The sequence below is a fragment of the Opisthocomus hoazin genome, chromosome 25 (assembly GCF_030867145.1).
Source record: "Opisthocomus hoazin isolate bOpiHoa1 chromosome 25, bOpiHoa1.hap1, whole genome shotgun sequence".
NCBI classification, from domain to species: Eukaryota; Metazoa; Chordata; class Aves; order Opisthocomiformes; family Opisthocomidae; genus Opisthocomus; species Opisthocomus hoazin.
In genome coordinates, this window is record NC_134438.1 from 9,460,970 (window position 1) to 9,488,538 (window position 27,569).

Genomic DNA, 27,569 nt, shown 5'->3' on the forward strand with positions numbered 1-27,569 from the left:
CAATCGCGTCGGCGGGGGAAGCGGTCGCGGCGCGCCGAGCTTGTTTGCGTGGGCGGAGCGCGCCCGCTCCTGTGACGTGTGCCGGCGTGCGATTTGCATGTGATTTGCATGCGATTTGCATGCGGCGCGGAGCTATGGCGGCGCGGGACGGCGGCCCCACGCGGGGCAGGGCTGGCGCGGCGCGCGGTGGCGGCGGGAAGAAATGCTGTGAGTGACCCGGGGTGGGGGGGAAGGTTGGGGTAGTTAACTGAGGGGGGTGGTGGGGAGGGAACCGGGGGGCTTGGAACCCCGCGCCCCTTCCCTCAGCGGCAGCTGCCGCCCGCCCCGCTGCCCGCCGCACCCGTGGGTGCGCGGGTTCGGCCCTCCCGCCGGTGCCCGGCCCTTCTCCCCCCGCCCCCCCCATTGCTCTGACCTCTGGGGGCCGTCGGCACCCCCCGGGCTGCTGCTGCTGCTCCCCAGACCCCCCTCCTCCCCGGGCGCTCTTGAGCCTAATGTTACCTGTTACCTCATGAACATTCAATTTTTGTGGAGAATTTTTGTTAAAAAGCCACCTTTCTCATCTTTCTTACGCCCTGGGCAGCCCCTGCCCGGCCGGTCGCTGTTCCCGAGGCGCATTGGGCACAGCAGCTGCACTGGTGCTCGTCTGCCTTGTTAGCAGAGTGATCAATTAACAGCAAGGCCCAGGCAGCGAGCCCGGCGGTGGTCTGTCCGTCCTCGGGGGGACCCCCGGGCTGGCCCCCCGCTCCGCCGTGCTGCTGACGGCTCCCGGGGTTCGCTTCTCCGCAGCCTGGGCTTCCTACATGACCAACTCCCCGACGCTGATCGTGATGATCGGCCTGCCCGCCCGCGGCAAGACCTACGTCTCCAAGAAGCTCACCCGCTACCTCAACTGGATCGGGGTGCCCACCAAAGGTGTGCTGGGGGGGGGCTCTGCCCGGCGCCGCGGGGTCTGCCTGTGGGATGCCGCCAGCCTCACGCACGTGTCTCTTGTGTCCGAAGTGTTTAATCTAGGAGTGTATCGCCGGGAAGCGGTGAAGTCGTACAAGTCCTATGACTTCTTCAGGCACGACAACAAAGAAGCCATGGAGATCCGCAAGTGAGTCGACGTCGTTGGGGCCCAGCCGGTCTGCGGCGGTCTGGTCAGCCTCAGGTCTTGGCAGGCTCTGCATTCGAGGAGCACAAAATAGCATTTAATGCCTGGGAAAGCAGGGGAGGAGGGAACGCAGCCCCGGCAGGGATCTTCCCTCCCGCATGAGGGACTTCTGTCTCATTGACTGCAGGCTGGCCCAAAGGGCAGGGGCTGCAAACGCCCCGCGGTGATGAAATATGAAGGAAGTTGTAGATACAGCTGCCTTATCTCTGCGGGGCCTCCAGGGCTCTTGGAAAGGTGCTGGGGTGGGTGCTCCATGGGCAGAGAGAAGGCATATAAATCTCTGACCGGCGGTTCCGGAGCCTTGCTGTGTGAAGGCTTCGCGGCAGCGCTGATGGTGCCCCTTTCTCTGCTGCAGGCGCTGTGCCTTAGTGGCTCTAGAAGACGTGAAGGCTTATCTCTTGGAGGAGTGCGGGCAAATAGCTGTAAGATTTTTCTTGGATTAAACGTGGTTTTATGTCCAGGTAGTTCAAAGCTGCCCAGGGCGTTTGGGGACCTGACTAGAATCCCAAATGATTTGGGGCTGGTTTAAAAGCCTTAGGGAAACTTGCTCATTGCTACTTATTCATTTTCTGGTAGGTGTTTGATGCGACCAACACAACTCGAGAAAGACGGGACCTGATCTTAAATTTTGCTAAAGAAAATGCTTTCAAGGTAGTGCTCATGTATTTTATTTGTAGTTGGAGCTGCTGCACCAAGGGGTATTACCTCTCCCTTGGGCAGAAGCTCTCAAGTTTTGATTCAGGGTAGAGATCTTGGCTCTGAAACACGCTTCCCTGCCTTCCTCCTAGGTGTTTTTCGTGGAATCTGTTTGTGATGATCCAGAAGTCATTGCTGCCAATATCCTGGTGCGTGCTGCATTTCCCAGGCTCAGCTGCTGCTGCTTACCATGGGAGCTCGGGTGCTTGGTGCAAGGTCACCAGCTGCTGTAGCTTATGAGAGTGTCTGCAAATGCCTTGCTCATAGTTTTCACCTTGGAAACAAGCAGCTGAGGTTTGCAGGTTTATAAAAGCTAGAGACACAGTCAGTCCTGTGAGAAATCAGATGAAGCTGAGAAGCGTTTGACCTTGAGGTGTGCTTTCTGGTCGGGGGAAGGCAGGCAGCGAGTGGCTTGCAGGAACAGCTATGGCAAGCCAGGGCCAGCTGTGTCTGTCACGGGGCCAAGCACTGCAGTGCTCTCAGTCGCCCTTTGTTTCCCCTCTAGGAGCAGGTTTTTCCACAGGGCAAGTGCTAAACAATGCTCACTTGTTTGAAAAGGGAAGAATAATGTTATTCAGTCTTGCTTTTGCTCTGTGTCGAGTTTGCTTAGCTCTCACAAAGCGTCGCTGTCTGTTGATCAGGAAGTGAAAGTTTCCAGCCCCGACTACCCGGAGAGAAACCGGGAGAACGTGATGGACGATTTCCTGAAGAGGATTGAGTGCTACAAGGTCACTTACCAGCCTCTCGATCCCGACGCGTATGACAAGTAAGCAAAGCCCTGCGGTGCGTTTCGTCCTCTCACACGTGAGCTTGCTTGGCTTTGTCGCTGCTGTTCTCTGGCTCAGGATGCTGCAACGCGTCTGCTGCAGCCTCCGCTCCCCCAAAGCGTGATTGCTCGTGTGAAGGCGATATGCTCGGGTCCCGAGCGATTTGAAAGGATTTTTCTCTAGTGTGCTGCCGTGTGATGCAGCTCCTTGGTTAAGCACGGCAGTTCAGGGTCTCTTCTATCCGCTGGAGTGAGCCAGCGGCAGTGCAGATGCCTTTCCTAGGGGACAAATAGCTAGATTACACCCGCAGATGCACGTGCTTCATTTTTAAAACCAGTCGTGTGGGTGTTCTTATTTTATGTTGACTCCAGAGATCTTTCCTTCATTAAAGTGATCAATGTGGGACAGCGGTTCCTAGTAAACAGAGTCCAAGATTACATCCAGAGTAAAATCGTCTATTACCTAATGAACATTCATGTCCAGCCGCGTACCATCTACCTTTGCCGACATGGTGAGAGTGAATATAATCTTGTTGGCAAGATTGGTGGGGATTCTGGTCTGTCGCCGCGCGGGAAGCAGGTATGTGTTTGGCAGCACCGGGGTCGCTGTGTTTGTGAAGCGGTGTGTGCCCAGGGTCAGGGCCGGGCTCTGCATCCGCCTCCTGCGCGGGGCAGCCCCGCAGCTGGATCCTGCCGCGACAGCCACAGCCCTTGAAATGACGCTTTTAACGGCGGCAGCGGCTCCTGCTCCCTCCTGACCTCCCTGGGCTTCTTTGCAGTTCGCTCAGGCGCTGAAGAAGTTCATCGAAGAGCAGGAAATTGTGGATCTGAAGGTGTGGACGAGCCAGCTGAAAAGGACCATCCAGACGGCCGAGTCCCTGGACGTCACGTACGAGCAGTGGAAGATTCTCAATGAGATCGATGCTGTGAGTGAAATGCTGATTGGAGCCTTTAGCTTTTCTAGATGGAAAGTAATGTTTAAAAACAAATTCCTCACGATAAATTTGGTATATTTCCTATTTGTTTATAACCATGTCTGTATGTAATGTACTCCAGCCACCATCGTGAGGCTGAAGGTGGTTTGGTATGGGGCTGACAATGCCCGGGGCTGCTAGACCTTGGTGTGAACGTACCCAGCTGGTGTGGAGACAGAAAATAATATTGAACATTCCAGGCATTTGTCATGTTGTCCTGGGTGGACAAAGCTTCCTGCTCCCGTTCTAATTCTTTCAGGAAAAAGGAAATTGCAGGGTTGTTGCTGCGGAAATGAACGCTCGTTTTCATCCCTGGCAAGCAAGGGGTTTGAAATAAAACCAAAAGCCCGTCCTTTCCAATCCACCCTGGAGGTGTGGTGCACAAATGCTGAGCGTGTGGCCGTGTCAGATATGACACCCAGAATTCTTGTCACTTGAAGGGATCACCCATCTCAGCCGCTCTCTGCGTTTGCACTGTTGTGCCTCTGCTGAAGCGAAGCGTGGTGTAAGAAGTCCTTCTTCCCTCAGGGGGTGTGTGAAGAAATGACCTACGTGGAAATTGAAGCCAAGTATCCAGAGGAGTTTGCCTTGAGGGATCAAGAGAAATATCTTTATCGCTATCCTGGAGGAGAGGTGAAGGCCCTTAAAATGCAGTAACAGTAAGATACAGTATATGTAAGCCAAATACGTATGTGTAGAATTGGAGAACTTAACTTTTTCTGCCAGTAGTTGTCTGAGAAACTGAAAACATTAGGATCCCCAGTTCTCTTTTGGAGGAAAAGTTTCTTGATTTTCTTTTTTGTGGTTTGCAAACGCTGTCTTTCAGTGTTAATAATTGGCCACTTGTGTGTCCCTTGATGCTCCCCTCTGCTACCGAGGGGTTTCTGCATCGCGCGTGTCTGGCCGAGGCCTGAACTGTCACGATTTAAAAACATCTTGGAAGTAAAATGATTGTGGGTGTGGTATGAAGTCATTTCTCGTTTTACTTCACAACTTTGAAAGGTATAATTTACTTTTTAAATTTGTTTTTCTTACTGCACTCATTCAGAGTTACCAGTAGTCTGAATCCACCTGTAATCTGAGAGTTGCTGATGTTAAATTTCAACTTCTGTTTGCTTGTGTATTTACCAGATTATCTGTAACTTCCACATTTTGATATTTTAACTGACATTTTCCTGTGTATGAAGCTGTGTTAATTCCTGCTTTTGCTTTAAGCCTCTGTTTACTAAACCCCTTGAAAAATTCGTGGTTTGTTTTTCAGTCCTACCAGGACCTGGTCCAGCGCCTGGAGCCGGTAATTATGGAACTAGAACGGCAAGGCAACGTCCTCGTTATCTCCCACCAGGCGGTTATGAGGTGCCTGTTGGCTTATTTTCTTGACAAGAGCGCAGGTACAAAAATAAATGCGTGATGCTAGGGGCTGGCTTCTCTCACTGCTTCCCTTACAGAGCGTTTTGGGAGGGTGGCTTGTAATTACTGTTTTGATTTTTCGCAATGGAAGAGCTGCTTAAAAAAACAAAAAAAAAAAGAAAAAAAGGAAACGTTTCTGGAATACATTAACCATCGCGTTTCAGCAGTGTGCCGAGCTGAGCAAGAAGCTCTCTTTGCGAGAAGCGCAGATGCGTGCGTTGCTGGCTTTCTGCTCAGCCGTTGTTTCTGGAGCTGTTTCCAGCAGCAGCATTTACACAGCCTCTGTGGGGTTATATTTTTAATGTAAAGAACAAGTTTTCCGATGCGTCGGTAGCCCGTGAAGGGTTGGCAGTAGTGCTGCAGCTCAGCAAAACGCTGATGCCTTGCGTGGCGTGCTGGCCTGGGAGCTGGTTCCAGTCTGCTGCAAGCTACGTTATTAAACTGCAGTGGGTTGTACTGCAGTTTAATAAAAAGCTCATAAACTGTAATAAAGTTTGAAATAAAACTGGCTAGGGTCCGTGGTGGCTATGGTAGCGGTGCTTTCCCAGCGGTGTGCAGCTGGTGGGGCTGGGGTGGGGGGTCAGCCTGGTGCCAGTGGGAGAGCGGCCGAGGGGCTGGGGCTGCAGCACTACCCGGCCCGGTGCAAGGCACTGGGCGGTCGGCGTCCGGTTTTTGCTGGGTGCAGGGCCCTGCCGAAGGCTGGGGAGAGCGGGGTGGCTGTTGTGGGCTGCCCTGATCCCCCTGTAACGCTCACCTCTGTCCTAGACAAGCTGCCCTACCTGCGCTGCCCGCTCCACACCATTCTCAAGCTCACGCCTGTCGCCTACGGTAAGTACCGTCTTTTTTTTGTTCCCCCTCTAGAGTGTATATTAAAACACAGTGCTGGAGAGTGGGAAGGTTTGGGGGGGACAGTGGGAGAGGCAGTGTGTGGGTGCAGGGGTGTTCTGTGGGCTCTCTTCGGTGAGCGACGATCGTGGATTTCGCCTGTTGAAGCAGACGCCTGTTTGTGCCTCCAAAGTTGGATCTGGCTCTGGGGTGCGGTCAGTGAAGAATGGCTTTGCTGTGTAGAACTGCAGCACACGTAACACAGGGCTGTGCTGCTGCAGCGAAGGTCAAAGCCAGAAAGCAGTTAAAGTGAAAATTCTGTTCATTAGGTGAGCTGTTTATGTAGGAGCTATTTTGTTTTTTTAAAATAAAAAAGTAACACTTATTCCTGCTCATTTTCATGCTGTTTTCAATATTAAAAAAAAAAGTTATTTAATAAATTACCCTTCCTCATATAAACTTCTCTTTCTTTTTGGTAAAGGCTGTAAAGTGGAGACGATTACCCTGAACGTGGAAGCAGTGAACACCCACCGCGACAAACCCTCTCTGAACTCAGTAAGTCTTGCTGCGTGGCTTGATGAGCTTTCTTGTTCTAAAGCTGCAGACGGGGTCAGGCTGGGCTGTGGGGCAGATTCTCGGTGGCTTTCGGCAGCATTTGAAGCTCTTGGGGGGCCGGGCTGGCTGCAATGTGCCAGTGGCTGGGAGCAGTGGAGTTTTTTCTTTGTCTGTGCAGATTTCTTACGCCTTTTACAAGTATTCAGTGCAGGGCAAGACCATGGTGTTCTTAAGCTTTGTGTATATCAGAGCAGGAGGAGATGGGTCGAGTTTACCTCCCTGGAACTGAGCGTCGTCTTACAGCAGCAGTGGAAACGCTGCAGACTTTGGCTAGCTTGATTAATGAAATCCTGGCTCTCCCATGACTGAGATAACTGGCCATCTACCTTGTTCAGTAAAGCACGTAACTCCCTGCTGAGGCTGCGGAAGCTGCTGCTGTTGCAGGTGGCAGCTTTCACAGACGCTGTTCTGCAGAGGGCCTGGTCTGTCGGGGGACGCTGCGTAGCGATTGCCTGCGATTAAAGAGCACAATCCAACTCTCTGCTTTCCTAGCTTGTGGCAAATCTAAGTGCGTCACATTCTGAGTTCTTTTGGTACATTTAGGCTTTTAGCTGCCTCTTGTCATTGTGTTTTATAAAAGAGCTGCAGGCTCCTTGTCTGGGGTATGGTTATTTTTGTGTCCTGGTGTCCCTGTGCTGAGGGACCGTAAATGAGGGGTGGAGAAGCTGGGAACCTGCATCTGTGGCCGGAGGGTTTGCAGAGCTACATCCAGCTGCCTGCAAAATGTTGCTCTGAGGATATTCAGCAAGGTTTTTGTGGCTGGTCTCACACCGGTGGTTTTCAGTCGGGCGTTTATCACTTTGCGACTTCCGTGCGACGCCTGCATTGAAATCATTGCTGCCTGCTTGGAGGAGTCGGAGGCTTTTTTTGTTCTTTGCTTTACTTGGGCAATGCGGCTGCTTTGGGGGAGAAGAAACACAAAGAAAGGAAAGTTTTCTATTTGGTTATTTCTTCCCCCTTCCCCCCCTTCCATAAATTGATTGTGGGGAGAAAAAAAGAAAATAATAATAAAAAAATCCCCAAACCAACCAACTAACCAAAGCCACCTAAGCAAAAAAAAAAAAAAATCCCAAAGGGAAGTAAAACTGCTAAAAAAGCAGACTTTTCCCATGGGCTCTGAGCTGGATTAACTGACAGAGCGGGTCATTTCCCACCGCTGGTGCTCGGCTGGGGAAGGCACGGAGCGGTCGTGCCGGTGCAGACCAACGCGGGGTTCACTGAGCCGCGGCCCCGGCTGCCAGGAGCTGGGGGCTGCCTGCGGGTGGGGATGCCGGAGGCGTGTGCTGGTGTGCGATGTGATTTTTAAACTGTGGTTCCCCTTTTCATTCCTTGCAATACCCTCCATCTGGGAGCAGAGCAGCCTTCCCGCCAGCCAAACCCCTGTAAGGATGAGAAGAAACAGCTTTACGCCGCGGGCCAGCGCGGACACGGTAAAGCGCCCGCGACATTACAGCGTTGGGAGCAAACCTCTCGACCTGCTGGGGCCTTGCCCGTCCCTGGAAGCTCGAGACGGGGCCAACTGGCCGCAGCTGCAAGTCGGTGTCCAGGTGGTACCTTCCCTGTGCTCCCCCTCCCCACCATCACCCACCGCTGTCGGTGGTCCGCTCTGGAACACAGACCCTTCCCAGGGCCTTGAACATCGTCTCTGTTCCTGCATGAAAAAAAACCCCAAACCCAAAAGTCGCCCCATTAAACTCAAATTGTGGTGCCAGAGGCTTTAAAAATCAGGCTCCGTGCAGGCGAGTTTCCATCAGCCTAACAGGTTTTTGGTAGGGTGGTTAATTCGGGTGATATCTTTCTGGCAAAAACCTGATTGGAAAGAGTTACAAATACCTGCTTTGTCCAGATCTGGTGTTGCAGCCGGGCGTTGCTCTCGGTAGGAAATCCATGCGTCCGTGGTCTTGCCGGTGCCCGTTTCCCTGCAGGTCCCGACATCAGCAGCTGCTTGAGCACAGTTTGGGCTCTTTGGGTGCCCAGATTAAAGCAGCTTGGGTTTTGGTGCGTGGCGTTTCTGTTGGCTCAAAAAGCACGTAGGTCCTCATCAGTGTTGGATGCGAAGCCCTGTTTGTTTCTTTGCTCATTTAAAGTTGATTCTCGGCTAAATCGGGAGTTTTTCTGTGCTTGGGGAAGCGCAGGCAGGGCAGGCTGCTGCCTGTCAGAGAAAGTGGAGGGGAGGTGTGTTGGGGGGCTTCGAGGGGGTCTTGGCTGGGCATCACTTGCAGAGACAGCCATTGCTATCAAAGCGATTTAAAAATAAATTGGATACCTTAGAGATTAATGTTTTCCAAGCCATTCAGTGAGCCCAGCTTCTTGTTCTCCTCCTGGTTAGCGGAGTAAGTGGCCAAAGAGTAAAAGAAGGGGTGGGCGATGCAGCACAGGTGAGCGTTGCTGGTGTTTCCAAACTGGGTGAAGAGCATGAGGCTTAGGCATCCCTGAAATCCCGGGGCTCAGGTGGGAGCTGAACCAGACAGGGCTTTGCAGTGGGGTGGGCTTGGGATGGAGGGTCTCAGCTGGAGAGGACCCTGACTGCCCGAGGTCTTAACTTGTGGGTGGCTCCAGCCAGGCAACCCCGGGACAGGGTAACCGTGATGTCGAAGCACTGGCAGCACTGGGATGAAGCAGGTTTAGAAGCCCTGGGTTCTGGGGCTGTGCTGTGCTGGGACCTCTTGCCTGATCGGAGCACTGCAGAGGAGCGGCAGCGGAGTGGCTGGGCGCTGCAGCACGCCATGTCCATGCCTTCCAGCAGCTCCTGCTGTGGTACAAGCCTGCCCTGAGCTCCCTGATGTGAAATCCTTGGGGTTGCTTCACTTCTTTCCTCATTTGCTTTGCTGCTTTTACTATTCTTTTAAAATCTTCTTTAGAATGCTCTGTGAGCCATCCTGTGCTGTTTCTTTTTCCTTTGCAGCCTCAAGGGGGAAATGCTTGCCTGTGAGTACCACTGAAAGCAGCTTGTATGTACTCTGTTTCGGTTTAGTAAGTAGGACTTCTCTTGACTAACGTTGCATGGAAACTACTTTGGGGAAAGACTATCGCATGGAGCAGAAGGAAGTCTTTTGTGGTATAATAACGTGTCATTAAGGGGGACCTCAGTGGGAGAGGAGTGTGTTACCAGGCTGACCCCACTCATCCAGGGGCTCCAGCTGGGCTTACTGGTGCATCACGCTTGTGCTGGCTGCCTGCAAAAGTGGGTTTCACCCCAAGCTTGCTCCGTCCCTGGACCAGGTCGTGGGATGGCTCCCTGCTGGCACTGCCGGGCTGACACACGTAGGTTGTGCTGAGCAGTGCTGGGTCCCACGTACGTGTCCTCGTGCCTGAGGCAAAGTGTGGTGACGTTGCTGACCATGGGGGCTTTGCAGGAGTCATTGGATTGCAGCCTGGATGGGAATGATGCTGCTCAGCCCCAGCTCCCTGTGACTTGAGGGAACTGGGTGGGTTTAGTGTGTGCTTGGAAAGCAGCTGGGTGGGTAAAGCTTGCTGCAAGGGTGGCAGTTGTCACTGAGTCCTCGCTGTTACGTCCCCTTGGAGGCATCTGTGAATGGGGGCAAAGGGTGCAGGGTTGTCTTTTCCCACCCTAAGGGGAGAACGTGTCCTTGTCTGTCCCCCCTCTCCAGGGAGCCAGCAGCCAGCGTCACCCGCGAGACCTTGGTTTCCCTCTCGGCCTCCGAGTGAGGGGCTCAGACGAGACCTGGGCTGCCACCTCACGCAGAAAGGCCAGAGATGCCCTCGCTTCGCCGTGCTCCTGCCAGCCCCGAGGTCCAGCCCCGAGGTCCAGCCCTGTGCTCCTGCTCTGGCTGCGGCCGACCCTGCTGCAACCCTTCGCTTGGCTCTTCGGGTGTTTCGCCTCATGCAGTACACACAACGCTGGTGTTTTTGTCTTGTAGAAGGTGGTTTTTTTGCAATTTAGGTGCTCTGTCTGGGAGCCTGGCTGTACGGTACAGCAGGTCCCTGCGTGGGCTGTGGGACAGCTCTCGGCAGCTCCCGTGCCGCATCCTCTGCCCGGTGCCGTGCTCGTCCCTGTGCTCCTTTGGGAGCTGGGAAGCACCCAAGGGTGGGCTCAGAGGTGGCACAGACTGTGTTCTCGGAGGCTTTGGGTCACCACATGTGGGTTACCGGGGTTGTTGCTGACCTGCTCTCTCTCTCAGCAAAGCTCTGCTCCCTCCTTGCCTCTGCCCTGGGGCATCGGGCAAATCCTCTTGCTCCCGGTACTCTGGTGTCAAAGGGAGAGCTGGGTTGAGTGCAAAGAAAGTAAAGCAGTAGCTGGTTCAGCTTCCAGACGTCCGGAGTTACAAGAGGATGTGGGTTGGGCTGGGGGGGAGGCAGGGTGGTCCTCGCAGGGATGAAGTGCAGGTCTCGCTGCCCTAGGATGCGGCTCGTCTCCGGGCGAGGAAGGTGACAGCTCCTACCCCTGTGCAGGCAGCGTTCCTCCAGGCCTGAGAAACTCCTGCTTGAACCTATTTGGCTGTTTGGATGTCAAGTTTTTTGCTTTAATTGCACTTTGTCCTGGAAGGGAAGCTCTTCCAACTATTTTCTCAATGCGACTGCTCTGTCTTTCTCCGTCAGCGGGATTTACGCACATGTTGCAGGATGCCAAGGTATGCGATTGATCCCAGAGTTACATGCCTCTGTCTCCTGTTCTCTAGCTTGTGGTAGCATTTTTAATAATGCTGCAGAGTTCTCTTACTGGCAGAGCAGCGTGACTGTCCTGCCAAAGCTGCGGCAGCGCACAAGGCATCAAGCCGGGGTATCGCTGCCGGGGTGGCCGGCGTGGGGACGGTGCCACCAGCAGCCATGCAAAAAGGAGCGTTCCTCCTGGCATCGCCCTGGGTGTCAGAGGCCTTAGTGCTGAAGATGAGGGGAAAAGGAGGAAGAACCTGAGCTGGGGGAGTTCGTGATAAATCTGATAAATCATTTTCCATATACCGAGTAATACTAATTTAGAATCAAATCAGAGGAAAACTGTCTATAGGATAAAAATTGAAGCCTGGCCCCTTGGATTTGCCTTTACTCTGAGCCGCAAGGAGCTGTGAGTTTAGCAAATGAATGTATATGCCAGCTTTGCTAAGCTGCTTTTCTAATGCTGCGCTTCGTGTTTCTTTTTGCCCTTTATTTAAACAAATGACCCAGAGTTCAGAGGAGGGTTTGCAGATAAATGAAGGTAACCGGGTCCAACTTCCTTGATTCCAGTACAAACCTTCTTTCTTCTTAGTGCTCGTGTTTTCCTTGAGAAGGGAGCAGCTGAGCACCTTTACGGATTGCCTCTGTCTGATGGCGGTGACTTTTTAAGTGGCATTCTCGGGAAAGCTGTTTGTATATATATTTTTAAAATTGCAAATAGAAAATATGTAGGGTCTGGATTTCCTGACTGTTGCATTTTAAGTGTTGGTGCCTACTGTTAATTGTCAGAAAATTGCTTCAAAGCTGTGCCTTTATTTAATTGCGAAACAGTGCTGGTTAGGTAACAGGACAAATTGCATGTATTGATTTACACATCGCTTTGTGGTCTCCAAAAATGCCGCAGCCGAGCAGAGCGGGCAGCGAACATCGTGCGACTTGGAGCCCTTCCGAGCATTTTCTGTGCTCCGAGACATTGCATGGGCAGCAGCTGTGGGGAGTCCTGGCTGTCAGATTTTTAACCGGTGTGATTGTGCATTTGTAAATATAGAATTCACTTGTACTGACCTGAGTGTGTTGTCTGTCAGACCCTCGGCGAGGCAATGGAAGGAGTTTTATCAAAACTATAACTATTTATTGTGGTTAATATGCAAAATTATTCCTGTAATGTTTCTTATGTTTGTCCTGGAAGTGTACCTCCCTATGGAGAAGGTAAATAAAAGCGAGTAACCCGGAGTAACCAGCCTGCTTCGTTACTGCCTGCCACCCTGCGAGACACTCCAGTAGAGCTGAGCTTGCGTGGTCTCGGGCTGAGATGGGGAAACCCTTCGTGCGGAGCTTTGCAAGAGGTTCAAGGACGATGCAAAATGTGAAGCAGCTCGTTATTTGCTCAGGGAGAAGTAAATAAGTAAATCCTCAGATGGTTACTGTCACGCAGACCGACTGTGTGGAGCTGGGTGGATCTTCCTGCCGCTGGCTGCTGCGCGGTGTCTGTCTGTCCGTCCGTCCCCCGGCGCTGAGCTGTGCCGTCCCCTGCTTTACCACCTCCGGACTTACCCTTGGTGTAACCTGTACCATTTGTCTCTTGTTTGTAGAGGATGGCCGGTTTAACGGTGTAGAGGTTTCTGCTCTCATCTGGAATTCGGCTGGGATTTCCGAGGCCGGGAAGAGCCCTGCGGACAGGACGCCAGCATCCCCGGAGCGCAGTGAGCCGCGCGCCGCTTCGGCCGGTCCCCTCCTCTGAAATGTGTTTTTAGAGTCTGTGTTCTCTTCTTTCCAAGTGCTGAAATGTCAGTCAATGTGATTGGAGAAAATTTATTACGGAGATTTTTTCAACTTGCTTTTAATACGTGTGAGCTAATGCATCCCTGGGCTTTCTGAGGCGTTAAAATAGCATCCAATGTCTTTCCTCCTGTTAGATGGCAAAGCCAACCGCAGCGTGGGTGAGGACAAAGTGGGTGTATCCACGCTCGCTGAAGCAGCTTTTCTTTGGAAAATGTGTTGTCAGACCAAATCCCCAAGGTTTTATTGAACTGTTACCATTGCCAAGTTCAGATGCAGTTACGGTGTTATTTAACCATGGAAAAAGCTCCGGGTACCGTTTGGCTTTGCTTTCACGACTGCTGGTCTGAACACCCCGGCCTGAGCCCGTCCCCTGGCCCTGGGCGTTCGCACGAGGTGCAGCCCAGGGCGCGTGTGGGCTCGGCAGGCGCTGCGGGACGGCTCCTGCGCGGGGCTCGAGGGAGAGCAGCTCCCGCGCCGGGAACAGCGCAGCTACCCACGCTGCCAAGGATGAGCTCAAGCCCTGCTTCAGCTTTGCGTCCTGATCTAAGCCTCATCCTCTCGCTGATTTTTTTAAATTTTTTTTCCCGGGTTTTATGGACGCTTTTACTTCTTACAACAGAAAATGAGAGCATCGCTTTGCTCGGGGTCTGGGAACAGCGGGGCCGCGTCTGCAGGGTTTTGCACCAGTTGTCTTTTTAATGTACCAAATTTTAGGCCCACGACAAGTTTTTAAACTTGCCTGTGAATAAGCTGTGAACATTACTGATGTATAATGCTGCCTTTCGTAGGGTTTAAGCTGCTTTAGTATGGAGTGCATAGAAACTTCTCTGCGGCGCAGCTCGCGTGATGGCTGCGTGTTGCTGAAATCCCCACTGAACCCCCAGATTTAGTTTTCTCCCACGAGTCTTGACTTGTTTTTTGCCAAACTGCGTTTTACCCCCCCCTCCTCCTGTTCTTGCCACAAGGGTCCCGCATCCTCAGGTTAGGTGGAGAAAGGAGTGTTTCGGTACGAAGCAGGAGCCGGTTCCGGACCTGCTGTTTCCAGTGGCTCCAGGATTTGTACAAGCAACTTCTGGGACCCAGGTTGCTAATTTATAACGTGTAAATAAACGTTGGCCATACCTGCAGTAGGGATCTCTGCTTGGGGGGAGCATTGGCACCCTGGCTGCAGAAGAGCTCAGCAGCCCCAAGGCCTGAGGTTTACCTGGGGATTCTGAGCTCAAACCCTCTTGTTTTAAACACTCCCAGAGCTTTAATTTGATAAAGCTGAGATAGAGGGCCCTGGTGAAGGCCCAGGCACTAATCCTGACCCCTTAGGATTTCTGAGGAGCAGAAGTGTGTGTTGATCTAAAGCAATTGTGCTGCGGAGGGAGGATGGTCAGTGGGTGAGAAACTGAGTTTTACTGGTTTTGTTCCTCAGGCTGTTCTCACCAGGGTGCAGGTTTGCTGCAGCCTTCTGCAAGAACAGAATTTGGTTTTAAATGTTACAGTGCTTAGAAATGAGCCAGAAAGAGGTGGGGGGGAAGGCTGAAGCCTGTTGCATGGTCATACTTGCTGTCCCTCTCCAGCAATGCTGTAAACGCACAAACCTGCACCGCGTTGGGCTGGCTGCTCCCGCCGAGAAACCCCCGGCTCTGCGGGGAAGAAGGAGTCGAAACGTACTATAGGATGTTTACACACAATGTGCTGTAATAACTTGTGAAGGAGTTAATTGTATTTGTATCATTGAGTAGTTCATGGTTGTAAGGAGACAAAATACGTATTTTTTACCTGCCAGGGTTCATGAATGTAGCTGCTAATACGTTGGCGGTTGTAACTTTTTTTAATCACTGCTAAGAATCAGGTCTGGGGTTTTGGGTCGCTGACTGTGGGTCCCTTATTCCTGCCGAGTGGGTCCTTCCCTGGGCCGTGGGATGGAGCCTCTCTGCCGTTGCTGCGGGCGGCAGCATTTGTTCCCTGGTGCTTTAATTAAAGCCTAACTATAGCCTTTTCCTCCTGCATTTTAACTTCTAAAAGGTGTAAATGCACATGTCTAGAGCAGAGCAGCAGCAGTTCTGTGCTCATCCTCGTTGCCGTGAGGGTGAACCAGAGCTGACGTGACAGCTCCCGGGGTCCTGCCGAGCCCCGAGCTCCCGGGGCAGTGGGGCTGGGGGGCTGCCAGCGAGCCCACGCCTCTCCCCAGCCCCGAACGGGCCGGCGGGTCCCTGTGCCAGGTAGTTCCTTGAAATCACCTGATTTCTTTGGCACCGTGCATGCAAATACCCCAGAATAAACAACGATTGCCCAATGGACCCGGACCGAGGATTAGCGGCGGCTGGAGCCGTCAGTCGTTCCGGAGCCGCTGTCCTGGGCTGGTGGTGGGTTTGGAGCTGTGCAAGTGGCTTTGGGGCGTTCGTGAGCATTGCACCCCGAGTGGGGCTTTCTCTGTGTTTCCCTGATTTTCTCTCTGTTTGTGTCAGAGCTGGGGATGGCTGCTGTCACCTCCAGGGACCTGCAGCGCTGTCCCTGAGCCGGGGGCCGGCTGCCCCACCAGCCTTATGGGTCGCTTTAGAGAAAAATGGTCGCTCGGGCAAAACCTGTTCCATCTCTGCTGCCAGCGATGGGGGAAAACTGGAAAGTGAGGGAAAAGGCTTAAAACCAGGCCAGGTAGCCTGAGTTTATGTGCTCTGGCTGTGGCCTCTGCAAGGCATCCCCTTCCCGGCAGCTCAGCGGTGGGTGACGGGGAAACCCGGCCAAGGAGCGGCCGTGGGAGGAGAGGCATCGCCGCCAGCGCTTCCAGGAACCGCCTGCCCCCGGGCGCGTCCCCGAGCCTCACCCGAGCTCTGCCCAAGGGCACGGGGCGAGCGGTGCCACCTCGCCTCTCCCTGAACGCCGTTTGCAAACCGCATCTCTCTAGTGTTTACTGAGATAGATATTACACATCTACTTGCAATGTTGCTATATTACTGCTTTCTAATGGGGTTTTTTAGGTTTAAAAAAACCGCAGCGTATGTTATCTTGTTCTGTATGTTGTGTGCTCTGTGCACTTGAGCATAAATAGCCCATCAGCATTTACTGACAATAAAGAGGTTTGAAAAAAACAGTACAGCTCTAGTTTCCTCTGTTCCTTACCGTTGTTTGCTGTAACTACCTGTAGTGTGCTGCTTTGGTGAGATGATGGTTCAGGGAGTCTGTGGGAAGGGTTTGGAGGAAGAGGGTCTGCAGGGGAGGGCGGGCATCCCTGGCTTTTGGGAGTTGGGCTGGAAACGGTGCATCCTGCACCCCGGGGCTGCTGCTGCCGTTCCCGTCCGTCATCGATTTTAAGGGTGTTTTTATTGGTGCTGTTGGAACTCAGATTTTCGTGTTTTCCATGGAGCTGTTAGGGTAGGAGCACTTTCTAAAGAACATCTCTTTTTCTAGGGAAAAAAAGGTCAAGAGGTGCAACTGGTGGGACTCTGATTTCCAGCATCTGCAGCTGGAAACCAGCTGGCCCCAAAGGGACGCGCCAGCCGCAGCCTGAAGAGCAGCGACCTTGGACGTGGTCAGGGCAGCCCCCTTTTACTCTGTTTATCCCGCTGCAAGCTGCGGGTTGAGGAGGACTGAGGGGTGTGGGGCAGGAGACGGCGGTCGGTGCTGCTGTGCTCTGGCTGATGCGGCCGTGAGCACCCTGTGCGGGTGCCAAACAACCTCCTGGGTGCCGGCGGGGAAGCTGCTGATTCTGGGCCCCACAAATCAGCTTGTTCTGAGTCATCTGGAAAAAAGAGGGATCTAGAAAGGCTATGTTTGTGTTTGCAGTTAGCTGGATTCTTGTAAAAATTTAGTGGAGGTCAGTGCCTGCTGGGGAGCGACGAGGGGCACGTTGGGAGCAAGCCCCTGCTCGCAGGGCGAGGGCAGGCAGCCTGCTGCCCTGTGTTAGAGTGAGAACTGAATCTGTTTCCTTGCGTTTTGGCGTGGACTCGGGTGAACTTCAGGAAGGTAAAATACCCACTCAGTGTAGGGACACTGTAAATTTTACTGGCAAAACCCCTCAGATGTGGCAGAACAGGCCAATACCTGTGAGAAGCACAACCCAGGGCAGAAAGTCCCTTGCCAGGTTCTTGATGGTCATTCAAGCCTGGATGAAGCCGTGCAGCCAAAGTGCAAAAGGAGCAAATGGTTACAGCTTCTGCCAAGACCCTTGTTACTGGAAAATGACCCAGCAGTGACAGCCAGATTTGGGAACAGCTTTCGATGAGACGAAGGGCAGCTGGGTTCCCATCGTGGACCTGGGTGTCCCGCTCTGAGTGATGCTCCCCGGGACCTCATGTGCTGCTGAGCTCCGGCTGGTGTTGCTTTAATGGGATTAGGTGGAGCTGGTTGAAGAAACTGTATTTTGAACACTGGCCATAGACTTGTGAGGTCAGAAGAGATGAGCTCATGGTTGATGTGCCCCAGGGTGAAGCAGTCCTCTTGAGGAGGTCCCCATAGTGTGCCCAAGGTCCCTGGGCATCACCTGGGGCCAGGTGCTGGCCAGATGCCGTTGCTGCAGGCAGGAACAGGCAGCATCCCGCTCAGCAAGGATCATCTCAACAAAGAGTTGGCAGCTCCACACAGAAAATAAACAATTTCAACATCTGCTTGGGTTGCATTCAGACTTCTAGTGTTTTGTTTTGTGGGTTGAATAAACTACTTCCTTCTTGCTCAGAGGAGGAGTTAATGATTTATGGGTCAACTGGCACAACTCTGGTCTCTGCAGAATTCGAACTTTTCTGCATGGAGCCGTATCTGAGCGTGTAGGCGTATCGTAACTCCTCCTTCAGCGCTGCCGTGCCTGCAGCCGGGGGGACTGGGCGAGGACAGTCATCGCTTTGTCTCGCAAGAGCCGAACGCGCCGGGTCTCTCCATCTCCTGCCACCAGACATCCAGGTAGGACAGCCTCGAGCTGTACGGCTTCAGGTGATGTTGCTCTTGGGAACTGGGTTGGAGCTTTCTTGCAGCTCTGGCAGGCACGAAGATTAGCAAATCACATCACACTAAACCGAGGGCTGTAACAAGGATTGAAGGAAAGCCAGAGGAATGAAACAGCCGTGAGAAGCGTTAGGTTTGGGGCAGAAAGCATTGAGAGACTCCCTCGTTTCCCGGAGGAAGGCAAGCGCTTGGAGCGTGCATCACGTCGGGAGGCTTTAGGCTCAGAAATGATGATCCTGGATCACAAAGGCAGAGAGGACTCTTGCTGATCTCTAGGGGTGCCAGGTTAGTCCGCATTGCAATTAAATTCAATTTTGTGAAGCAATTCGGTCTCCTGATTGGCTTTTGTTCATTACAGCTTTACTCCAGTTAGCATTAATTGCACCAAGCTGATGTACCTCTTTGGCCATGTACTTCTCTCTCTCTGCGTGTAATTTGTTGTTAGGGGACTGCACTGACTCCGCAGGGTTTTGTCTGACTGTGAATCTGCTTCCAAGAGATAATTTTTTCCTCAAAATATGTTTTACCCATAAGGTATGTTTTAGGAGACTCTCCAGAAGGCGTAGATAAACTCATGGCCCTGCAGGTATGAATTTGGCTGATTGGGAAGAACACTGTTGGCAGTACAGTGTTTCCAAGTCAAATCTGACAAGCAACCAAGTATTTATGTTATGGTTTGAGTGGAGCTGTTAGTCCTATTTTTTTTTTCTTAAATTTTATTTTAAATTTTTAATTAAAAGCTGCATTCTCAAAAATGCAAATAAATTACGGGATTGGATTAAAGCCTTTGGGAGTTGCTTAACATCTGCGATCAGCTGTCCTTCCATTCAATTTTCACATCTCGGTCTGGTCTGCTGGAGCCAGCCTTCCTCCCCCAAATCCAGCTCCTCCGCGCTGGGTCTGGCTCCCGTTGGCCGGAGAGGAGGCAGCAGAGGAGCTGCTCCACTCTTCAGCGTATTGCAATAGCTCCTGCAGCTCCTGGTCCCCAGCCACGACTCTAGGAACAGCACAAGGATGGAGAAATGAGACCTGTCCGCGTGAGCTATGGTTATCCTGAGTGTAAATACCCCCTTGCTATTTTTACAGGTGTCTGGCCTGGAAAAAGAATGTCATAACTTCTGTGGGGTCTCCGGACAGGAATAAAGAAAGATGCCAGCTCTGGGGCCGGGGAGGCAGAGGGATCGGGGCGTTGTCCTTGGGTTGTTCCTCACCGCTGCTCTCGTCGTGGCTGTCCAGAGTAAGTGAACGAGTCCGTTGGGGTAAACTAAGATCCCTCAAAGGAAAACCTTTTCCTGGGGTTCACAACACTTGGATCCTTCTCTTTCTTCATTGCTTTTGCATTTTGAGCACTTTGTAAATCTTTGTGATCAGAATCCATCTTCCTTTGCCTTGTCTTCCCTTATGTGTAAAAGGGATGTCAGATTATTCCAGCAGCCGAAGGTGCAGTGATTTGTACTGACTGGGGAGAGGAAACGGTGAACTGGACTTCGTGACCAGCTTTGGAAACTCGTGGATGAGGTGTGAGGAGGGAACAGGACCTTGTGGGGTGATGCTCCTCCCTGACTCTGCCAGCCTCAGCCATCCCCACTCACAGACTGCACTTCTCCTCCTTGTTTCTAGCTTTAAGGGTTTTTAAGGCCACCGAGGTGTCCTCACCCGGACCTTCAGAGTAAATCAGGCCTGAACTCCCGCTGCTTTTCCTCCCAGCATCTTTCTGACAGAGTTTCTGTTGGCAGGTGCCTGCGATGCTCCGCCGCGTCTCCTATCTGCAGAGCTCAAAGAGAAATACCAGGACATTACCAGATTTCCCTATAATTCAAGGGTGGAATACGTCTGTCGTCCAGGTTATGTGAGAAAGATGAATACCCAAAATCTCCTTGTTTGTGGAAGGAACGGTAATTGGCACGGATCAAAGGAGATCTGTACACGTGAGTATGTTCTGGGTTGACTTTTGATTTTGTTTTTTGTCCGCTGATGCTATGAGCTCGTTTTGTTGGAGCAGTATCCAAAGTGACCTCAGGGGACGGTGGGAGGTTCGTGACCTGATGTGAAATACCCGGTGTGTTCTGCTAAGTACTGGCAGCGATGGCGAAAGCTGAAATCTGCTTTGATGCTGGCTGTGTTTGGCTGCTGACTCAAAGGATGCGCTTCTGCTCAGGCACTTTGTAACTCTTGGTTCAAAAAAAGCATTTCAAACTTGGAGTAGGGGAATCCTGTGGCTGTGAAGAACGGCTGCCACTCTTGCCAGGGTTACTGCAAAACCCCAGGCAGACTGCAGAGGCTGGCTGCAGGTCTTGAAGGGGATTGTGAATCATGGAATAATTTAGGGTTGGAGGGGATCTCTGGAGGTCTCTGGTCCATCCCCTTGCTCAATACTGGAGGAGTCTTCCACTTTCCTGCTGCATTTTCCTGATTCTTCAATGAACTGAAATAAGAACTAACTCCAGCCCTGTTGTCCCCCAGCAAAGCCGTGCCCCTACCCCGGAGAGCCGGCCAACGGCAGACTCCTCCTAGGAGAGTTCAGCTTTGGTTCAGCAGTGAACTTCACCTGCAACACCGGGTAAGGCGGGAGGCCTCAGGGCATGGGGCCTCTTCTTCCCCAGCCGTTTTCCAGAAGTCTTTGCCCTCTAGGTTACAGCCTGTGCTGTCGGAAGCCTTAGCAGCGTCGGTAACTGCGGACTGTGACTGAAATACCTTTGAAGCTTTCCTTTGAGAGTTTTAAGACTGACCGAGTTTTCTTAATCTCGTACTTTGAGGCAGTTCTTCCCAAACTCAGGTTCACTCTCCTGGCCCTTTCTAAACCATTTCCAATGTTTCAGCAGCTGTTTGAAGAGAAGACACCAATAATGAACTCGGAGCTGTAATGATAACTACAGCTGGCTGATAAAGTGGACAGTTTTTCCTTAGAAACTATATATATTTTTTTATTTTAAAAGGGGTTTTGTCAAAAGCCAGTGTGTCACTGAAAAAATGACATTGATGGCAAATTTCTGATTAGCTGTAATTACGATAAGAAAGCGAAAATTGTCCTGGTGGTGATGTTAGTTTGTGCAGTAATTCCCTCTCCCCTGTTTCACACAGGTACAGACTGGTTGGAACTTCTCAAATGCAGTGTGTGATTAAAAACGGGGTTGTTACCTGGGACAGGGATATTCCCATCTGTGAGCGTAAGTAGAGTTCCTTAACTGATTTACTGCTTAAATGTTACTGGGATGGGTGAAGAAGCCGTCGCGTTGCCTTGCTGGGGAGTTCAGCAGTTTGATGCACCGTGGAGGCTGGAAAGATGTTTTTTCTTTGTGTTTTTCTTCCTGCAACATCCTGCAGAAAAGTTTATTCAGTGTCTGGGAGTTAGGCAGCTGCGTGCGAGAGTGGTGTATCCCCAAGCCACTCGCTGCCCGGGTCAGAGCTCTGCTGCCTGCGGGCTGGCATGCAGCTCCCTTCAGACCTGCCCTGAATTTCTGACCCTTCGGGCACCTCCTGTTTCAACTTTTTTCTTACCAAACCTTTGGTTTGAAACGAATTAAGTTCTCTCTCTCTTCTTCTTCCTTCCCTCTACCATCTTCCCCCTCCCTTCCCCAGCAATACCGTGTTTGCCCCCTCCAGAAATAGCTAACGGGGAGCACAGCGGAACCGACAAAGAGCTCTTTGAGTACGGAGCATCGGTCACGTACCGGTGCCACACTGTCAGCAGGGGAGAGAGACCTTTCTCGCTAGTGGGAGATGCCTCTATTTTCTGCACAACCACAGATAACGTAAACGGCGTCTGGAACAAGCCAGCCCCGGAGTGCAAGGGTGAGCTGCTCCCGCGCGCGGGGCGAGGAACGCGTGCGCAAGCTGGCCGGGGCACGGCACCGGCCGGACCCCCTGCTCCGCTAACGCTGTTTGCTGCCCCGGGGCTGTCCCTCTCCTTGCTGTTGCTGGAATCGCCTCTCTCAGAGGAGACCCTCTGAGTTTGGTAGCAGCAACAGGATCCAGGGAGTCCCCTCGCAGGGACCGTGACTGCTCACTGTCACCAGGTCAGCAGGGACATGGGAAGGGGATTTTATCAGCCTTCTCAGACCAGACAATGTGTCTTACCTGCCAGCCAGTGTAAAACATAATGCCTGCAAAGAATTCAGAAACCTGCTATGATACCTGCTGCCTTCCCTATGCTCCTCTTACACTTTGCCTTAATATAAAGAGTGAAATAAAGAAGTGCTGTAAAATGGAGTAAGGTGTACAGAAATACCACGTTAGCCTGCTACCTTGTCATGTCCCTTTTCAGCCTTTTTGGTGAAGGCATCTTATGCTATGAGAACGTTTTTAATACCCTCATCTCCCCTCCTGAGTGTAACTGCTGATTTCCTAAGTGGTGGCGTTTCCCCTCCGCAGTGATTAACTGTGAGCATCCGAGCGTGGAGAACGGGAGGCTGCTGAGCGGGTACCGGCCTCAGTACACCTACAGAGACACCGTCATGTTCGACTGCGACTTCCGCTACGCCATGAACGGCAGCGACGCGTCCACGTGCAGAGAGAACGGCCTCTGGGACCCCCCGCTGCCGCGCTGCCAGCTGAGTGAGTCTGCTGGCCCCTGCCCTCCCCGCACCCCGCGGCTTTGCTGCCGCGGAGCTCCCACCCCTCCGGGGAAGGATTAGGTCGGGAAAGTGACAGCTCCAACATTTAACTTCTGGGATTATTTTTTTATTTTTTGGCTGATGTCACTGCAGCACTAAGGTGACTTTAGGAATTTATGGCTTGGGGCCGTAGAGAATAAAGCCTTGTCCTGTTCAAGCTGGTGAGCTCTTCTCAGTAGAATTCCAAATTAACCTTACTGTACTTAATATGTTAAAAGTTTGTTGGTAAAGCCTCAGATAGTATAAACTTTATTAGAAATTATATCTTGTTGTAACAGTGAAAATTAACATGCAGGCTGAAATTCTTCATATTTTTTCATTTGTCTCCTTTGCATTCGCTCTTGAGCATTACTGAACACGGACGATGAAGTGTGTCTTAGAGCAATGCGAGCCCACGATTTTTCCCCAAATTCTCTCTGTTTGGTTACATACCGTGACGGGCCTCGCTGGCTTCACCCTGCCGACGTCCTTAAATTGGCATTTCGTTCCTAGGCAGCTGCGCCGACCCTCCGGACGTGCGCAACGCTGTTAAAGCGAGACTGGCTGGCAATCTGTTTCCTGCGGAGACCGTCGTCACCTACGAGTGCAGGGACGGCCACCAGTTCAGCCCGGGGGAAACCACGCGGCACATCAGGTGCCTGCCGGATTTTACCTGGACCGAAACCCCACAGCCTTGTGAAAGTGAGCGTGCGTCCCTTTGCCTTACAACTCTGCCAGACCACGAGTGTACCCAAGTGAAGAAGCTGTACATGGTCTGCTGTCGTGCAGGGTGGGGGAAAGAGGGAGGATGCTCCAGCTGCCCAGCTTGGCACGTCTCTGGCCTTCGCTGGGACTCTTGAACCCTTTGCTCTGTTCCCCAGCCACTGGCTTTTCTCTGCTTTGTTTACCAGCTATGCTTTCTACTCCCTTGAACCAGTGGGAAAAGCCATTGCGGTGTCGAGGGCCCCTTGGTCCATCCAGGGGGAGGTTGCAGGTGCAGAGTCCCTTGCAAACACCCTGTCCCCCCAGGAGCACCCAGCAATGTTGCTGGGGTGGATTTTATGTTGTGATGTGTCTTTGGCTTGCCAAGCGTTCATCCTTCGGTTTACACTGAATCTGCTGTCATCCAGAGGGCTCTCCCGTGGTTTCACCCTCACTAATGTCTGGCGTTTCGCAGGAATTCGTTGCCAAACTCCAGACGTCAGGAATGGAAAACCCTTACCTGCATGGGAACCTAAAGATTATTACGTGTACGGAGACAGACTTGAAATTACGTGTAACGATGGCTACGCTTTCAAAGGTCGCAGCAAGAACGTTGTGCTTCAGTGTACAAGTGACGGCAGATGGGATCCACCGGTCCCAGAGTGCGCTCAAGGTAGGTGAGGATCACTCAAACACGTTGACTTGGCAGCTACTCATTTCTGGCTGCAAAGGTTTGGGTCGCTCCGTGCAGCGCAGTCGTCTGCTGACGGCTGCAGAAAACGCTAGACGTGGCCTCAGACGTTGGCAGCAGCAGGACAGGCTGCAGCGTACCCCCAGATCTAGTCCTCCTGTGTCAACCTGGAGGAGAGGGGCAGCAAAATATCCGGATGGATCATTACGTTGCCTGGGGATCCCTGTGGGAAAAGTACGGGTGTTTTGCCGGGAGCTGAGCTGGTGTCTAGGGAGGTGGGATGGGAAGGGGGGGTGTGGGTAGCTTTTAGAGGCTTAGGAGGTTCCTAAGCAGCCTGGGAGACTTCTACCCAGCTGGAAGGGGATGTGGTTTGTGCTTTGGAGCACAGCCGTGCTGGTTTGCTGACGTGAGGCTTGGGAGCAGGGCATGTTCTCAGTGCATTTCCCCTCTCAGAAGAAAATGCAACAGCATAAATAACTGACAGCTCTAAAACTAATAACCCAGCAATGGGGCACCAGAGCAACCTCAGCGAGCTGCTGGAAGCACCCTGAGCCCAAAAGCTCAGGAAGACCTTCCCAGGAGGAGAGAGCCTGCTCCACCTCACAGGCCAGCCAGCCTTAGAGCACGGAGGATTCCTTGTCCTGGCCCTGACGCTCCCTGCGAGGTGCTCAGCAGCCTCACGGGTACAGCTCCGTGGGAAAGCAGGGGCTGCAGTCCCTGGGACGGCAACGGTGCGTGGTGCAAGAGCCCGAGGGGAGGCTCGGTCGGGCATGGACCAGCTCTGCAGCATGTGCCTTTCCCAACAGCCTCAGAGAAACCCGATCGTAGAAGCAGAAACTCCTTTCGGAGCTGAGCGCTGAGACCTGCGTCTGGATGGCAGCCCCCTTTTTTCCAGGGTTCAGATGTTTTTGATAACTGTCTTCTCCATAGAAACCATCTTCACTGAAGTTCTTTCTGAAAATACATGACATCCTTTATTTTTTGTTGTTTCTAGAGCCTCATTGTCCAAAGCCAGATACAGCTCATGGCACAGAAGTTTATAAAAGCAAAAACGACTACACAGTTGGGACCCGGCTGAGGTTGGCGTGTGATTCGGGCTATGCCCTCAGGGGCGAGGGCTCTGTCGAGTGTCAGGCTGATGAGAGCTGGGCTCCCCCGTTACCGTTTTGTGATAAAGGTACGTGTAACGCGGTGCTGAGAGGAAATCTCGTGCACGGGTGTGCAGAAACTGCAGGCAGCAAGAGACCTGCCTTCAGCATCTGCTTCTGGGCAGTGGGACGATGGTCACCGGCTCACGGGCTGACAGGCTCAGGTCTCCTCTCCCTGGAGATGTCGGGAGCCGAGCAAGAAGTGGGAGCCTTGAGCTGCTGTAAGAGGCAAGAAGCCAGGCAGCAACTTCATGTGAATTTGCCGCGCTACAAACATGGTTAAATCTTGTACTGATTTCCCAGAAGTGATTTTGATTCTCACCTGAATATGCTAATCATGCATTTTTTTTTTTTTTCTTATCAATCCCCTTTATTCCACAGTCTGCAGCCCCCCTCCACAGATCGCAAACGGGCAGCACTCTGGCTCGGGACGGGAGCAGTTTCCCTACGGCGCGGAGGTGACCTACAGCTGTGCAGAGGGGCTGTCCCTCATCGGGGACGCCTCCATCTACTGCACCTCCGACGACGGGGTGAACCTGGCGTGGAGCGGACCTGCCCCGGCGTGCAGGGGTGAGCCGTTTCTCCCGATGGCAGCCAGGAGCTGGGGGTGCGATGCTGAGGCTAAGCCCCAGACCCGTTACCTGCCCTGGTCCAGGAGCTCCAAACCCAGAGCTGAAGATGTCCCTGCTCACTGCAGGGAGGTTGGGCTAGATGACCTCTAAAGGTCCTCCCAGCCCAAAGCATTCCGTCATTCTATGATTCTATGCCTGAACGACCATTGCGGCTCCTGTGCGAGGGTCTCGGCACCGTGAGCTGTTCAGTAACACCAGGGAATGGTAGGGTCTCCCTGGGGGCTGCTGCAGGCAGCTGAGGGTCAAGTCTTGTCTTTGAGTACAAAACTGATGCAGAGAGCATCAGGAAGAGCGGCTCTGCCCCGCCTGACCCAGTTCCCCGCCGTCCCTGGGGACGGGCAGCAGCCAAACCCACCGCTCCCACCTCCGCTCTCTTCCCGCAGTGGTTCGGTGCCCCAAGCCCGCGGTCGAGCGGGGGAGGATGACTCCGCAGAGGTTCACGTTTCCCTACGGGGCGGCCGTGCGCTTCTCCTGCGACGAAGGCTTCGTGCTGCGCGGCGATGCCGAGAGCCGGTGCCTGGCCGACGGCGCCTGGCACCCTCCCCTGCCCTCCTGCCAGCCAGGTGGGTACCAGACCCGGGCAGGTCCCTGCAGCTGGTTTGCCCAGGCCAGGGCTGCTGCTCCTTTGAATCACCAGCGAGAGGTGGAATTTGCAGGGCGTTGTCTCCTCCCATCACATTAATTTTTGTCGTGCATTCTCCTTCCAGTTCGGTGTATCCCGCCCTCGGGACAGGAGGACCTGACGGTTTACTCTTACAAATCATCGTACGAGGTGAATGAAACTCTGCTGTTCTACTGCGAAGTTGAAGGCCATCAATTAGCAAGATCAGAAGTTACCTGCTCAGCTAACGGCACTTGGATACCACCACCCACGTGTGTAAGTACCACTGTCTGCCCAGGCTCTGCCTGTGCCTTGCCCCATCCCTCGCCTGGCACAGCCCTGGTCCGACCCCGTGGGTGCCGTCGCTTCGTTGCAGTAGGGCTGGCCTGGCCGAGGGGATGCGTGGCACGTGGCTCCCTGCAGCGCAGCCTCATGCCCTCTCTGTTTTGGTTCTTTTAAAGAAAAAGCATGATATGTGCAAGAAGATTCTTCGAAACAGGGAAGATTTCCAGTGTGGAGTTCCTCTGACAGAACTGAAAACTCTGCTGGAGATCCGGAAACTCTACCTGGAGATCCAGAAACTTGAGAAGGAGCTAAAATCCACAGCATATGGCTGACTGTTTTCCCTGGGGTCATAAGAACCGTTCTCTTTGCGTGTTGAATAATCATGCTGACTGAGGATTTTTTATGACTTTGTAATTTCTGCTGATACTTAAGTAGCCAGAACAAAACTTACCAATCGGATTTAGTCATACGAGGAGTCAGAAAGTGACTTCTGGCTCGTTCTGTTAGAGCTCACTGGGTTAGGTTTGTACATCACTTTACATTTTAAAGCTTTACATTTAGATGTGTTTGTTATACTGACGAGCGCGCAGCTAGAAAGGAACGGAGTGGGAAGTAGATTTTTGTCGGAGCCGAGCAGACCCCGCGCAGACAGGCCATGGACAGGGTAAGAGCCACCAGCCCGCAGCTGCCCCACGGCTGCTGCAATCCAGTATAGCCCATCGCTCCGCCGTCCATATAGGTTGCATTAATTATTGTGAACAAGCACTTAGCTGCCTAATTAGCTGTGACCTTCAGAGCAGGCACAATGAAGAAAACTTCAGAGCCTGTCTCCTAGCGAAGCAGAAATGCAGAGTTTAGTTCCCAAGCAGGACAGACGTACCCGAGGCCGCGGCAGTGCCCGTCGCTGCAGTGGTTGGAAATGAAAGCATAAAGAAAGAGACAGCTGAGTCTTTTCTGCAGCATCCAGTAAAGGGGAAGCGCTCTGTTAGCATGTGTCTTGTGATCAGACCAGTACTCCTTCACCACAAGATAATAATAAAGCTGCAAATGTCATGACAGCTGTGTCTGGCTTTTAGTAACTGTGTCCTGCCTATAGGAGAGGAGAGAGGCGCGTCAGTGGTCACCCCTTGAGGAGGCACGGAGGGCTGCTGGTCCCT

The 27,569-nt window shown here is 52.6% G+C and overlaps 2 protein-coding genes across 8 annotated transcripts; both read left to right on the forward strand.

Moving 5' to 3' along the window:
• Positions 1–72: 72 nt before the first annotated feature.
• Positions 73–14,819, forward strand: PFKFB2 (6-phosphofructo-2-kinase/fructose-2,6-biphosphatase 2). 6 transcript variants are annotated; one of them, XM_075443244.1, is made up of 17 exons: positions 74–207; positions 787–912; positions 1,000–1,096; positions 1,509–1,575; positions 1,730–1,804; positions 1,942–1,998; positions 2,491–2,615; positions 2,988–3,195; positions 3,395–3,541; positions 4,118–4,222; positions 4,851–4,980; positions 5,765–5,827; positions 6,306–6,379; positions 7,795–7,986; positions 9,345–9,367; positions 10,051–12,547; positions 12,646–14,819. In XM_075443244.1, exons 1-16 carry the CDS (start codon positions 120–122, stop codon positions 10,106–10,108), a joined length of 1,635 nt encoding a protein of 544 aa, XP_075299359.1. In that variant the 5' UTR covers positions 74–119; the 3' UTR covers positions 10,109–12,547; positions 12,646–14,819. The 6 variants fall into 6 exon arrangements, with proteins under 6 accessions (XP_075299357.1, XP_075299359.1, XP_075299360.1 ...); XM_075443245.1 differs by having other exon boundaries at positions 10,051–12,450; XM_075443246.1 differs by having other exon boundaries at positions 10,051–11,031.
• A 2,720-nt stretch (positions 14,820–17,539) lies between these two features.
• LOC104336172 (complement component receptor 1-like protein) lies at positions 17,540–27,468 on the forward strand. Of its 2 annotated transcripts, none has more exons than XM_075442963.1 (14): positions 17,540–17,719; positions 18,848–18,998; positions 19,498–19,689; positions 20,225–20,321; positions 20,843–20,928; positions 21,341–21,553; positions 22,133–22,315; positions 22,867–23,055; positions 23,531–23,728; positions 24,741–24,923; positions 25,276–25,464; positions 25,910–26,089; positions 26,234–26,403; positions 26,589–27,468. In XM_075442963.1, the coding sequence occupies exons 2-14, from the start codon at positions 18,911–18,913 to the stop codon at positions 26,742–26,744; spliced, it is 2,124 nt and encodes a 707-aa protein (XP_075299078.1). In that variant the 5' UTR covers positions 17,540–17,719; positions 18,848–18,910; the 3' UTR covers positions 26,745–27,468. The 2 variants fall into 2 exon arrangements, with proteins under 2 accessions (XP_075299078.1, XP_075299079.1); XM_075442964.1 differs by lacking the exon at positions 17,540–17,719 and adding an exon at positions 17,732–18,046.
• The last annotated feature ends 101 nt before the right edge of the window (positions 27,469–27,569 follow it).